Raw genomic sequence first — 12,339 nt, 5'->3', positions numbered from 1 at the left:
TCCGCCTGCCTCTGCCTCCCGAGTGCTGGGATTACAGGCGTGCGCCACCACCGCCCGGCTTATTTTTATTAATTTTTAAAGAATTTCTTCAAGTATATTTTGATCACCTTCACCTTGTACTCCTCTCCTAGGTATATAAAAGAGATCTGTAATAAACATTTTATCTTATTTATATTTTATTTGTGTGTATCTGTACATATGTAGTATATACATGCTATGACATGCAAATGGATACCAGAGGACATTTTTGTGGGAGTCAGTTCTCTCATTCTACCCTGTGGATCCAAGAAATTGAACTTAGGTAATCAGGCTTGGTACCAAGTGCTTTTACCCTCTGAGCCACCTTGCCAGATCCTAAACATTCTATCTTATGTGTGGTTCCTAAAGTTATCTATAGCATTTTGAACAAAGAAGAATTATCAAATAATTATTGATAAATGATGCAGTATTGTTACTTCAAATTAATAACATTTCAGGACTTTGTATTACAGCTATTATCTGAAGAACCTTTGGATTAAATGCAAATGGTTTTTTTTTGTGATCCCCAGTTTCCAAAAATTAACATAAAGAAATTTACTTTCTGAGGCTGAAAGTTCATAGTAGACCATTTCCCTGGCACATTTCCTAGAGGGCCCTAGGATCAATCCCCACCAACCAAAAAAAAAAACAGGGAGAGAAGTTTGCCTCTTAGTATAGATGTGTGTGTGTGTGTGTGTGTGTGTATGTGTGTGTGTGTAGCTTATATGTGTGAGTTCACGTTTGTGTATCTCTAAGCATGTATACATTCACAAGTGCCTGTTTACATGCAGACTAGTGCTTCATCTCTGATGTTTCCCTCTGTAAGTTCCCAACTCATGTCTTGACACGGGTTTCTCACTAAGCCTGAGCTCACCTGGATAGACTGGTTGGCAGTAAGTTTGAGGGATACATAGGGATCTACTGTTTGTATTGCCCCCCCCCCAAGCACCCCCAGCTTTTACATGGTGCTGGGCATCTAAACACAGGTCATCATGCTTACACAGCAGATACTTTCCCCTGAACCATCTCCTCTGCCCAGTATGGAAGGTTGTACTCTGATGTGTGACACAAATTCCCTCAGGGAAGGTTATTTACTTTGTACTAGCATTTTTTAGAGCAAATTGTAGAGTTTTTCAAGTTATTAGGTGGTAAATTAGGGTTTATTGCTCAAGTCCATTTTGGAAATTCTGGGATTTAAGCAAATGACTAAGTTTAAAATTAATCTTTCCACATATATGAAATATATGCTGTACTAATCCTTGTACCCCATATGTCATATGTAACTGTGACAAAGAGGTTTATTTTATATGCACGCCTAATTTGTTTGTCTTTGGGAGTTTTTTTCTTGTTTGCCTTTATTATAACCAAAACTGACATAAGACTCATGGTGGATTGTTGTTTTAAATAGAACTTTCCTCCCTGTAACAGTGCTTTACAAGTAATGACAATGCTAGAAGCATATTAGCTAAAGAAGAAATTAAGGTTTAAGAGATTGTAGACAGTTGAAGGAGCTTTTACTCTTAAAGGCTTATAGATATATGAATATATTTGTCATTTTAGTTTACTGTAAGAGTATAGTACTCTTTTATGTGAGTTTTTGTTTGTTGTATCTGCCAAGACTCATTCATGGTAGATTTTTCCTTGTATGTTTTTGTGGTTTAGAATAGGAGCTCATCTTCAGGTGGGCTTTGTCTGTGGAAACCTGGCCTTAGGGTGTAGCCTCCTGCAGAGATATCACTAGTCTCAGAATACTTTTATTATATGTTTCTTAGTTGGAGCTTCCTGGAAACTTAAAAGTAGCTTAAGTTCAAGGTCCAGAGTCTAACTGCAGCTCAAGCCAGGGATACATTGAAGTCAACTTCATTATATGTTACTGGATAAGTAGTGTTTGTTTCAGTCATTGGGGTTGAACCTAGGGCCTCACACATGCTCTCCACTGAGCTACACCCAAGTCCAGTATGGATAGGTTTTAAAATTCACTCTTTAATCAAGAATCTAGTCATTTGGGGCTTTTGGTTTTATATAGCTGCTTCCTTCTAGTTCATTGTCTGATTTGGTTCTGAAGCCTTGTTTCTCTCCTTATAATGCCTTTTAAAGCACAACCCCTTGATTATTGAGGAGATGGCAGTTTTTCTGACCCAACATTAGCTTATATATTGCATTCTGGCTTTCAGTTTCCTCAGTATTTTTGATGCTATGGGAACTTGCATTATATTTTAAAGGTTCATCTATATTTAAAGGGCTGGGTTTTTGTTATTGTTGTTGTTATCTACTTCAATGATCTAGGTTTCTGTGATACCAGAATTGAAGATTCCTGTATTAGTTTTATAATAAAAATGCCAAAGATTATCTCATTTTCAAAAAAGGCATGCTTTTCACTTACATGAGTAAAATGTCTAATACTAGTGTGACTAGGACTTGCGTTCTTTATAGGTTTGCACTTTGACTTGACCAATTATAGAACAAGACCTTTTATTTTTCATTTAGATGCAAGTTTAGTAATGGAAGATGATTGAAGACAAGGGGCCTCGTGTTGCTGACTACTTTGTTGTAGCAGGCTTAACTGATGTTTCAAAGCCTCTTGAAGAGGAAATTCACTTCAATGATGCCTGTCACAAAGTGGCTAAACCAAAAGAACCCATCACAGATGTTTCTGTTATCATCAAATCCCTTGGGGAGGAGGTGCCACGGGATTACACATGTATTGACTTTACCCCAACTGGATTGTCAGCAGATCTCAATAACGGAAGTCTTGTAGGACCCCAGATTTACCTTTGCTATAAAAGAGGGAGAGATAAACCTCCACTTACAGATCTGGGGTGAGTATTTTTTAGTGAATTACTATTATTAATCCAAATTGTATGCTTTGTGAATTTTGAAGTTAAACTTAGTTTTGGTCATTAATAGTGGTATGATAGCTTTACAATCAGACACATTTGCTTGGGTGTAGTCCATATTCCTGTAATCCTAGCATTTGATAGGCTAGGGAAGAAAGATTGTTATGTTTGATGCCAGACTTGGCTACATAGTGAGAACGAATTTTGCCTACTACCCACTAAAATAAGGGGAGATTAAAAAAATAAAGCAATACCCAGTATTCTATATTCACTGTCTCTGTCTGTCTGTCCTGCAAGTCCTAGTGCTCCCCTTCCTGTTAGATAGCATGTTTTTAAACTCATCCTTATTCTAATATGTACTCATATCTTATTCCTTTAATGACCTAATAGTATTCCAACATATGGTTGCACTATAATTTATCTTGTCACCAGTTGGTGAGTATTTGGGCTATTTACACATTGAGGCTATTATTAATAATGCTTTTATGATTGATTATTCATGTACAAGTTTTTATGTAGACATATTTTTATTATTTGTGTGTATATACTTAGGAGTGGAATTACTGGATCATATGATAATTCTGTATTTAACCTTTTGAGGAACTTCCAGAATATTTTCCAAAGCAGCTTTACAAGTATTGCACATTCTCACCAATAGAGTGTGAGGGTTCTGATATTTTTCACAGTCTGAAAAATAGTTCGTATTTATATTTGATTATTTTTGTGCTAGTGAGTATGAAATGGAATCTCATTGTGACTTTAATTTGCACTCTTGTGTTTGTTGATGATACTGAACATCTTTCCATGTGTTTATTGGCAAGTGTCAATTGAGAAATGGCTGCTTAGCTCTTTTACTCATTTCTTAATTAGGTTATACTTTTATTGATGAGCTATAGTATTCATTCCAAATTCTTAATACAGTCCTTCATTAGGTATATGTTTAACAAATATTTTCCCCACTTGAAATTTTTTTAAGTATACATGTTTTGTCAGCATGTATATCTGTGTACCACATGTATGCGTAGGGCCCAGGAAGGCCAGAGGAGGGCATTGGATCCCCTGAAATGAGTTACAGATGGGTGTGAGCCACCAAGTGGGTACTAGGAACTAGATCCTTTGGCGGAGCAGCCAATGCTCTTATCCACTGAGCTATGTCTCCAGCCTCCTCTCCGTTCTTTATAATATCCCTCTCATCATGGTATCTTTGAAGTTAAGAAATCATATTATTTATTTGTTTAATTTGTCTCTGTGTCTCTCTGCCACCCCACCCCCCGTGTGTGTGTGTCTGTGTGTGTTTTCTACCACATATGTTGTAAAATCTAACTCAGGTTGTCATGCTTTGTAACAACTGTCTTTATGCACTGTCCCATGGTTTGATTTCATAACTAAGTAGTGTAAGGCTCAGGGAAGTTAAATGTTGCCTAAGGTAATACAACTAGCAGTAGCATTTTTTTTTAAAAAAAAAATTATGATGCTTTTAACTTCTTTCTGTTTAGACACTTTTAGTAAAAGTATTATAGCAAAATTATGCAAGAAGATATTGTCTGGTCATACAACCTTCTGTAGATTTTAACTTTGACTAAAACACGGGTTATATTTCCCACAGAATGTGCTTGATTTTTATAGAGCATAGGTAAGTAAATATATTAATAAATAACTAATTGGAATACTGAACATTAATTATTGCCACTCTTTTTTATTTTTGGTTTTTCGAGACAGGGTTTCTCTGTGGCTTTGGAGCCTGTCCTGGAACTAGCTCTGTAGACCAGGCTGGTCTCGAACTCACAGAGATCTGCCTGCCTCTGCCTCCCGAGTGCTGGGATTAAAGGCGTGCGCCACCATCGCCCGGCTTGCCACTCTTATATTAATAAGCACAAAACATTGTTTAAAGTTTTGATAGGGAAATAGTTATTTGGACTGTGCAATGTAGTCTTTAAGTAAGTTGTAGGGTGTAGTAAAAAAAATGTTAACTGGAAGCATGGAGGTGATGATACACATCTTTAATCCCAGCACTTGGTAGGCAGAGGCAGGTAGATCTCTGAGTTTGAGGCCAGCCTGGTGTACAGAACAAGTTCTAGGCCATCCAGGGCTACACAGAGAAACCCTGTTTTGAAAAAACAAAAAAACAAAACAAAACAACAACAAAAAACTTAACTGGAAAGAGTCAAAGTGAAATATGAGGGCAGAATATACCCAACTCTTTTTTGCAGAAGATAGAGATTATGACAGAATCTCAGGTAGCCATGGCTTTGAACTTGTTATGTAGCCAGGGATGATACTCCATTTCAGATCTTCCTGCCTCCTCTTCCTGAGTACTGGACTCATTACTGTGTACTGACAAACATAGTTTATACAGTGCTGTATTTTAGGATGTATCCATGGTACTTGAGAGTGTTATCTTTTAGGTTTCAGAGAACTTTATGCATTTACTTTTTAAATTTTTATGTTTTAGGGTATTATATGACTGGAAAGAAAGACTAAAACAGGGCTGTGAGATTATTCAAAGTACTCCCTATGGACGACCTGCCAATATTAGTGGCAGTACCTCATCACAAAGAATCTATATCACTTACCGAAGAGCCTCTGAAAACATGACTCAGAATACCCTTGCTGTCACAGACATATGCATTATTATACCCAGTAAAGGAGAAAGTCCACCACACACATTCTGCAAGGTTGACAAGAATCTCAACAATAGTATGGTAAGTCAATTCTTTAGCACTGATACAATTAGCCACTCACCAGTGAAGGACATAATTGTAAATCTTTTCTTGAAAAATAAAATAACGTAACAGATTTGGAAAAAAATATGATTTTTAAGGATGTTGGATATTTTATTGTTTTAGAAAGTACTTAGTTGTACTTTCACTAAATAACTGTGTAAGAAACTTTGTACTTCTCTACTTCTCTGTCCTTTCCTTCTTCCTTCTAACTTAAATAGCTTTTCAGTGTTCCTACAAAATCAGTAAATTAACACCATGGCTGTCTCCGTGCTCTCCCCTTGCATGCTGGACCCCATGCATACACAGCTCTAAGGACATGGCTTTGGCAGTCTTCCCTACTTCTTTATTCGCCATCAGTTTTCTTCTGTTAGACGCAGGCAAAACTTGTTGCATTATGTCCATCTTTATAAAACTTTTTGATTCCATATTCCCCTTTCTTTCGCTGTCCCATTTCACCATTCTTTACAGTAAAACTTTTCAACCTCTGAGTATGTGATTGGGGATGAAGAGGGTGTAGCTGAGTTGGTATGCAGCTTTGATCAACCCTATGCCTTTTTCTATGAATGTTTGTTAAAATAACACTGGAAGAACAAATAATTGAAAGTAGAATTAGGGATTGGAGAGGTGGCTAAGGATAAGAGCACTGGATACTCTTGCAGAGAACCCAGATTTGGTTCCCAGCACCCACTTGGTGGCTTACAACTAGGTATGCACATGGTCCACATATATGCAAGCAGGCAAGCATTCATACATATAAATAAAATTTTTAAAAGGAAGTAGAATAGATGGGTCTGTAGGTATGCCGTGTCTTTGGAAATATGTTGACAGGTTTCTTTGAAAACATGATAGTAGCTGGATGGTTTTGGTGCACATCCTTAATCCCACCACTCAGAAGGCAGAAGTAGGTGGATCTCTGAGTTTGAGTCCAGCTTAGTCTACAGAGTGAGTTCCAAGACAGCCAGGGATACACAGGAAAACTGTGTCTTGAAAAACAAAAGAGAGAGAGAGAGAACATGGTGGTGACTTGCATTTCCTTTATCCTTAGTCTGTAAGAGTGCCTCCTCTTTAGTCCTGCACCTTGCCAACATTGATTGTTGTCAGTTAATGTCTTTTGAATTAACTAAGTATGAATCACTGTGATATTATCGTTTTTGTTATTGTGGAGAGTTAACATCTTTTAATGAATACAACTACCACTGAACCTATGAAAACACATTCTAAGGCTCTTAATGATGCTCCTAGATTTTCCATAAGATTTTATTTTAAATATGTATGTGTTTTTGGGTATGTGCATTTGAGTGCAGGTGCCCACAAGTTCAGAAGCTTTGGATCTTTCGAGCTGGAGTTACAGGCTTGTGTCCCGCCTGATGTAGTCGCTAGGAACAGAACTCAGAACTCAGATTTCTGCAAGAGAAGTACATGCTCTTAACTGCTGAGCCATCTCTCTGACTTTTCTCCTGGATTCTTGAATAATCATAAATATACTATGTTTCTTATGTGTGTATGTTTATAATAAGGCTTAATTTAAGCATAAGCCATGGTAAGAGATTAGCAACAGTAACTAGGAATGAAATATAACAAAGCAGTATAACAGTAGCCAACATCACTATCTAATATGTTGGAGCCCTTGTTAAGTATGGTGAGGGCTTCTCAAGCACAGACGCTGCTGTCGCTGCTGAGTAATAATTGACAGATAGCAAACGATACAAGTGTATTCTGGACAAAAGGGTGAGTCCTGTCCTAGGCAGGATGGAACAGGATAGTGTAAGCCCCATCACAAATGTCATGCAGGTTAAAAATTCTAAATTGATGGGGGAAGTACTGATGAGGCCCCATCTCTAGTTGAAGATCTAGTGGTGGTTGATGGCTGCTAGGGGAATGAAAATAACTTTTCTGTTTTGGGGTGTTTTATTTATTTATGGGTGTTTTAACTGTGTGTAATCTGTGTGCCTGGTGTCCAGGGAGGCCAGAAGGTGTACCATGGAATCCCCTAGGACTGGAATTACAAATAGTTTTGAGCGGCTGTATGGTTGTTGGGAATTGAATTTGAGTCCTTTAGAAGAGTAGCCAATGCTCTTAATTGTTGAGCCATTCCTCCAGCTCTGAGATTGTTTTGCAAAGGTGTGGCCACTGGTAGGTTGCCCATGCTCTAGAGGATGCCCCCACACCCATGCAATACAGGGAGCACTAATTAGAGTTATTTTTAAGAGAAAGAGAGAGAGAGAGAGAGAGAGAGAGAGAGAGAGAGAGAGAGAGAGAGAGAGAAGAAAAACAAGAGGGCATGAATTTGGAAGTTAAAGGAGATCCACAGGAGCTGGGGTGGGGGGAAGGAAGGGGTAGTTAATGTGACCAAATTGGCCACAGACAACTGAACTGTGAATGTGTGGATAAGGGAAGTCTAGTGAAAACAGCACTTTTTAATGAAGAGTACTGCATTGGATGGATTTGGTATAATTTGTTCTATCTTCTAGCATAAGACATTGAAATTCTGATTTTAATGTTAGAAGCAAGCTGTTGACATAACTAAATTTATGTAAAGTAAGTTGTATTCACTGCTTATGTTCTATGTGGTATTCTAAGTATTTCTTCACTTCTGCCAATGACCTTAGTAAGTATTTAACCCCATTTTATAAGGAAGGCTATTTGATAATTAAAAATGTGGTTCTTTTCTCATCTAAACACATTCAATAAGTTGATGAAGCAAGACTCAGGTTATAAAACTGCAGAACCAAGAGCTAAGCATTGTGCTACACTGCTCATGCCCTGTTGTGTGGCTTATAATTTCTGGGTCAGAACATGTGTTTACTCTCAAGAACTGTATCCAGAAAATTTTAACTGATTTATGTTCCTGTCAATTTATAACTATTTTAAGAATTGAACTTTTAATAACCAATTTTCTTCTCTCTTTTTCCCCCCTTTAGTTTTTCAAGACAGGGTTTCTCAGTGAGACAGTCCTGGCTGCCCTGAAACTAGCTCTGTAGACCAGGCTGACCTCTAACCCACAGAGATCCACCTGCCTTGTGCCTCTGCCTCCCAAGTGCTGGGATTAAAGGCAGACACCATCACTGCCTGCTTTTTTTTTCTTTCCAGGCCATTCTTCAAATCTTTTATTTGTTTGTCTGTCTGCTTTCTATCTACCTGTTTATTCGTTTGTTCATTTGTTTGTTTGATTTTCAAGACAAGGTTTCTCTGTGAAACAGCCCTGGCTGTCCTGGAACTCACTCTGTAGACCAGGTTGGCCTCGAACTCACAGAGATTCACCTGCCTCTGCCTCCCAAATGCTGGGATTTAAGGTGTGTGCCACTACCGCCTGGCTTTTTTTTAAAACACCAATTTTCAATTTATTTATTTGATTTTTGTCTAGACAAGGTTTCTCTGTGTAACAGACTGGCCTGTCTTGTAACTCACTCTTTAGATAAGGTTGGCCTCGAAATCACAGAGATCTGCCTGATTCTGTCTCCCTAGGCAATTTATCAATTTTAATTTCCTAGCACATACAAGCAAGCACCGTACAGATGTTAGGCTGTTTAATGACAGTATTAGTGAATCCCTTTGAAGGTTAATGCAAAGTCATACTGAGCATTTTCTTTAAGAAACTATTTGAAAAGTGATTACTGCAAATATATAACTTTATCTTAAAAGAATTCATCTGTAGGTATGTCACCCCTAATTAAATGAACATTTTTACTCTAACTAATCATATATAGAAAATTTCCTTGAAGATTTAGCAATATTATATAACTGTTGAAGGGCTTATAGTAGAAGAAGAAAATCTTGGTAGCAAATAGAATTTTGGGAGTGGAGGGGGTTGGTTGAGGGGTGAGATGCAAGGTATTGTTCTGTACCTCAGCCTGGCCTGGGCCGCACTAGGTATCCAGATGAGCCTCCAGCTCATTGTGATCCTCTTGCCTCACTCACTCTCCCAAGTGCTGAGATTACAAGCACAAGCTCTCACATTTGCCTCACAGGTAGTTTTTAAAGACTGTAGTAATAGTAGTGGTAGGAGCAAAGAAAGTTTTTGAATTCTTTCATGAATATGGGATGTAACATACAACATTTCAGATTTGGTGTGGTATTTTAACAAGCTTACAGGTACTTGGTATTTTCCCATTTGCAAGTTTTATTTTGTGGATGTATATATGTATTTGTTTTGAATTGAAAGTAACTGACATTGTCATTATAACTGTTTCTAAGTCTCATTAACTAATCGAGGTGTCTTAGCTAAACTTTTGCCATTAAAACTAAACCCAGAATGTGTTTCTTTTTTTCCTGCTGAGACAGCAGTCTCTCTGTTACCACAAAGCATGTATTCTCCTCTGCCAAGAATAAAGAGGCATTGTTAGCAGCATGGTCAGCATAGACTCTAGCTAAGCTGCTTGCGTTTGAATCTCAGATGTGTAGAGTGGACAGATTCCCTCACTGTTTGTGTCTCAATTTCCTCCTTCATAGCATACGGATAAAGTGATTTTCCTACATACACATTTTTGAAGAATAAATTAATTAGTATTAGAAAGAACTTAGGATAATGCCTGCAGTAATAGCATATGATGTATAAGTGTCAGATGTTATTAATTACTACTTAATTCTTTTTTATTATTTAATATTTAGAGAGGAGCTTTTAAGAATTGTCTAGTTGTTAAATTGTCTGAGATTTTCTTTTTAAAAAAGATCATAAAAAGAAATATTACATGATTATTTTCGTACTTTTCTTTTTTATGTCTTATTTATTTATTAAAAATTTCCACCTCCTCCCCTCCTCCCATTTCTCTCCCCTTCCCCCCTCCCACTCCTTCTCCAGTCCTAAGAGCAGTCAGGGTTCCCTGCCTTGTGGGAAGTCCAAGGTCCTCCCCGCTCCATCCAGGTCTAGGAAGGTGAGCATCCAAACTGGCTAGACTCCCACAAAGCCAGTCCATGAAGTAGAATCAAAACCCAGTGCCATTGTCCTTGGCTTCTTAGTCAGCCCTCATTGTCAGCCACATTCAGAGAGTCTGGTTTGATCACATGCTCCATCAGTCCCAGTCCAGGTGGCCCTGATAAGCTCCCATTAGATCAGTCCCACCTTCAAAGTGGGTGAACGCACCCCTCACGGTCCTGACTTCCTTGCTCATGTTCTCCCTCCTTCTGCTCTTCATTTGGACCTTGGGAGCTCAGTCCAGTGCTCCAATGTGGGTCTTTGTCTCTATCTCCATCCATCACCGGATGAAGGTTCTATGGTGATATGCAAGATATTCATCAGTGTGGCTATGGTACTTTTCAATCAACGACCAAAGAATGGTTGTTGATATTTCTGCCTAAGTTTGGGACATAGAATAAAGTATAAATTTTTGTGACTTAGTTTTATTTTATAGGGCCAATTTTCCCCACCACAGTGAAAAGGGGAATTGTCAGAGATTATGAAAAAAAAAGTAGGCAATGATTCTAATAAAATGCTAACAAAGTAACAGATTGAAATAGCTGACAGGTGAAATCTGTTCATATGTGGTAGCTAATACATATTGGACAGCTCAAAGAAGTTCCATTTTCATCAGGTTACTGCCTTTTAAAGTTGAATGCTATTTTTTCCCTCTCTCTTCAGTGGGGATCTGCAGTGTACTTATGCTATAAAAAATCAGTGGCAAAGACTAACACTATATCCTACAAAGCAGGTAAGAATAATTTTTGGGGGAATGATTTCTATAGAAACAGCTTGTGGGGTCTACAAGGTTAAAGAGCAAACCAGCCTGTGTGCCATGTTAGGATGTGTTAGTATCGGCAGCTGAGTTGCAGCCCTTCTCTTGAGTCTCAGTTTATCTTGAAGTGTTTTGGACACTGCATGAAAGATCACTTTGAAAGGAAAGTGAGATTATGTATTTAAGCCTTAAATTTAAGTAACAAGTCAAGCTGTGGTGGCACACGACTTTAATCCCAGTACTCAGGAGACAGAGGCAGGCGAATCTCTGTGAGTTCGAGGCCAGCCTTGTCTACAAAGACAATTCCAGGACAGCCAGGGCTACACAGAGAAACCCTGTCTCAAAAAATAAAGAGCAAAAACAACAACAACAAAGTATAAGAAACAGCTTCAGCACATGCCAATTCTCTTTAATTTTTAAACCTGTGCAAAGTATGAAAAGTATACTTCCTTAATATTTATATTAATTTAGTCAAATTTAATGGTTATATTTCATGATTATGAATAGTATTCAAACTTATTTGCAGTTTTATGAAGTATAGTCAAAATGTCAAATGTATTGATCTTACTTATAAGATAACAGATTTAACCCTTTAAAATTAAGAGTCCTTGACTCTTTTCTCCCTTTGACTTTCCAGGGCCCACAATTCATCAATATTTCTATTCTCACTTTATAACTGCACTGTTGCATCATGACCTGAGAGACTAGAGCACAGTCAGCTATGGCCCTCAGGGGACCCCACTGGCTGGTTAGCATGTGATTAGAGGGAGAACCTTAGTTTATCTAGTCCATCTCACCTTACAGTTGAAAAGAAAAGATCTGTTTTTTGAGAATCAGAGACATTGGTAGTAGAGTCCACTGTTCAGATTCCCAGTTTGTCTTTTTGTTCTTATGGCATTACCAGTCATGGTTTCTACCTAACTTCAAGGACTTAATTGTCATGAAACCTGCTTTCTATTTCTAACACCACAATATTCAGTATAAATATCTGTTTCTAGTGTATGTTCAGTGGAAGATACCTATTCCATTTTCATGAGTAAATTATCATGAAACCCTGGGTTATTTGAAACTCCTATCAACATATAAGTGGGG

General features: G+C 37.9%; 1 protein-coding gene across 2 annotated transcripts in view; it reads left to right on the top strand.

Annotated features, from left to right (window-relative positions):
• The window catches only part of Dennd4a (DENN domain containing 4A), a 107,754-nt gene that overhangs the window by 31,758 nt on the left and 63,657 nt on the right, over positions 1 to 12,339 (top strand). For both annotated transcript variants that reach the window (XM_005347773.3, XM_026779058.1), the window contains exons 5-7: positions 2,506 to 2,837; positions 5,308 to 5,557; positions 11,154 to 11,223. In XM_005347773.3, the coding sequence (XP_005347830.1) occupies positions 2,527 to 2,837; positions 5,308 to 5,557; positions 11,154 to 11,223 (631 nt within the window). In that variant the 5' untranslated portion in view covers positions 2,506 to 2,526. The remainder of the gene's footprint in view (positions 1 to 2,505; positions 2,838 to 5,307; positions 5,558 to 11,153; positions 11,224 to 12,339) is intronic.

This window comes from Microtus ochrogaster, chromosome 5, assembly GCF_000317375.1.
Source record: "Microtus ochrogaster isolate Prairie Vole_2 chromosome 5, MicOch1.0, whole genome shotgun sequence".
In the NCBI taxonomy this organism is placed as follows: Eukaryota; Metazoa; Chordata; class Mammalia; order Rodentia; family Cricetidae; genus Microtus; species Microtus ochrogaster.
This window is presented reverse-complemented; position numbering and strand designations above follow the sequence as displayed.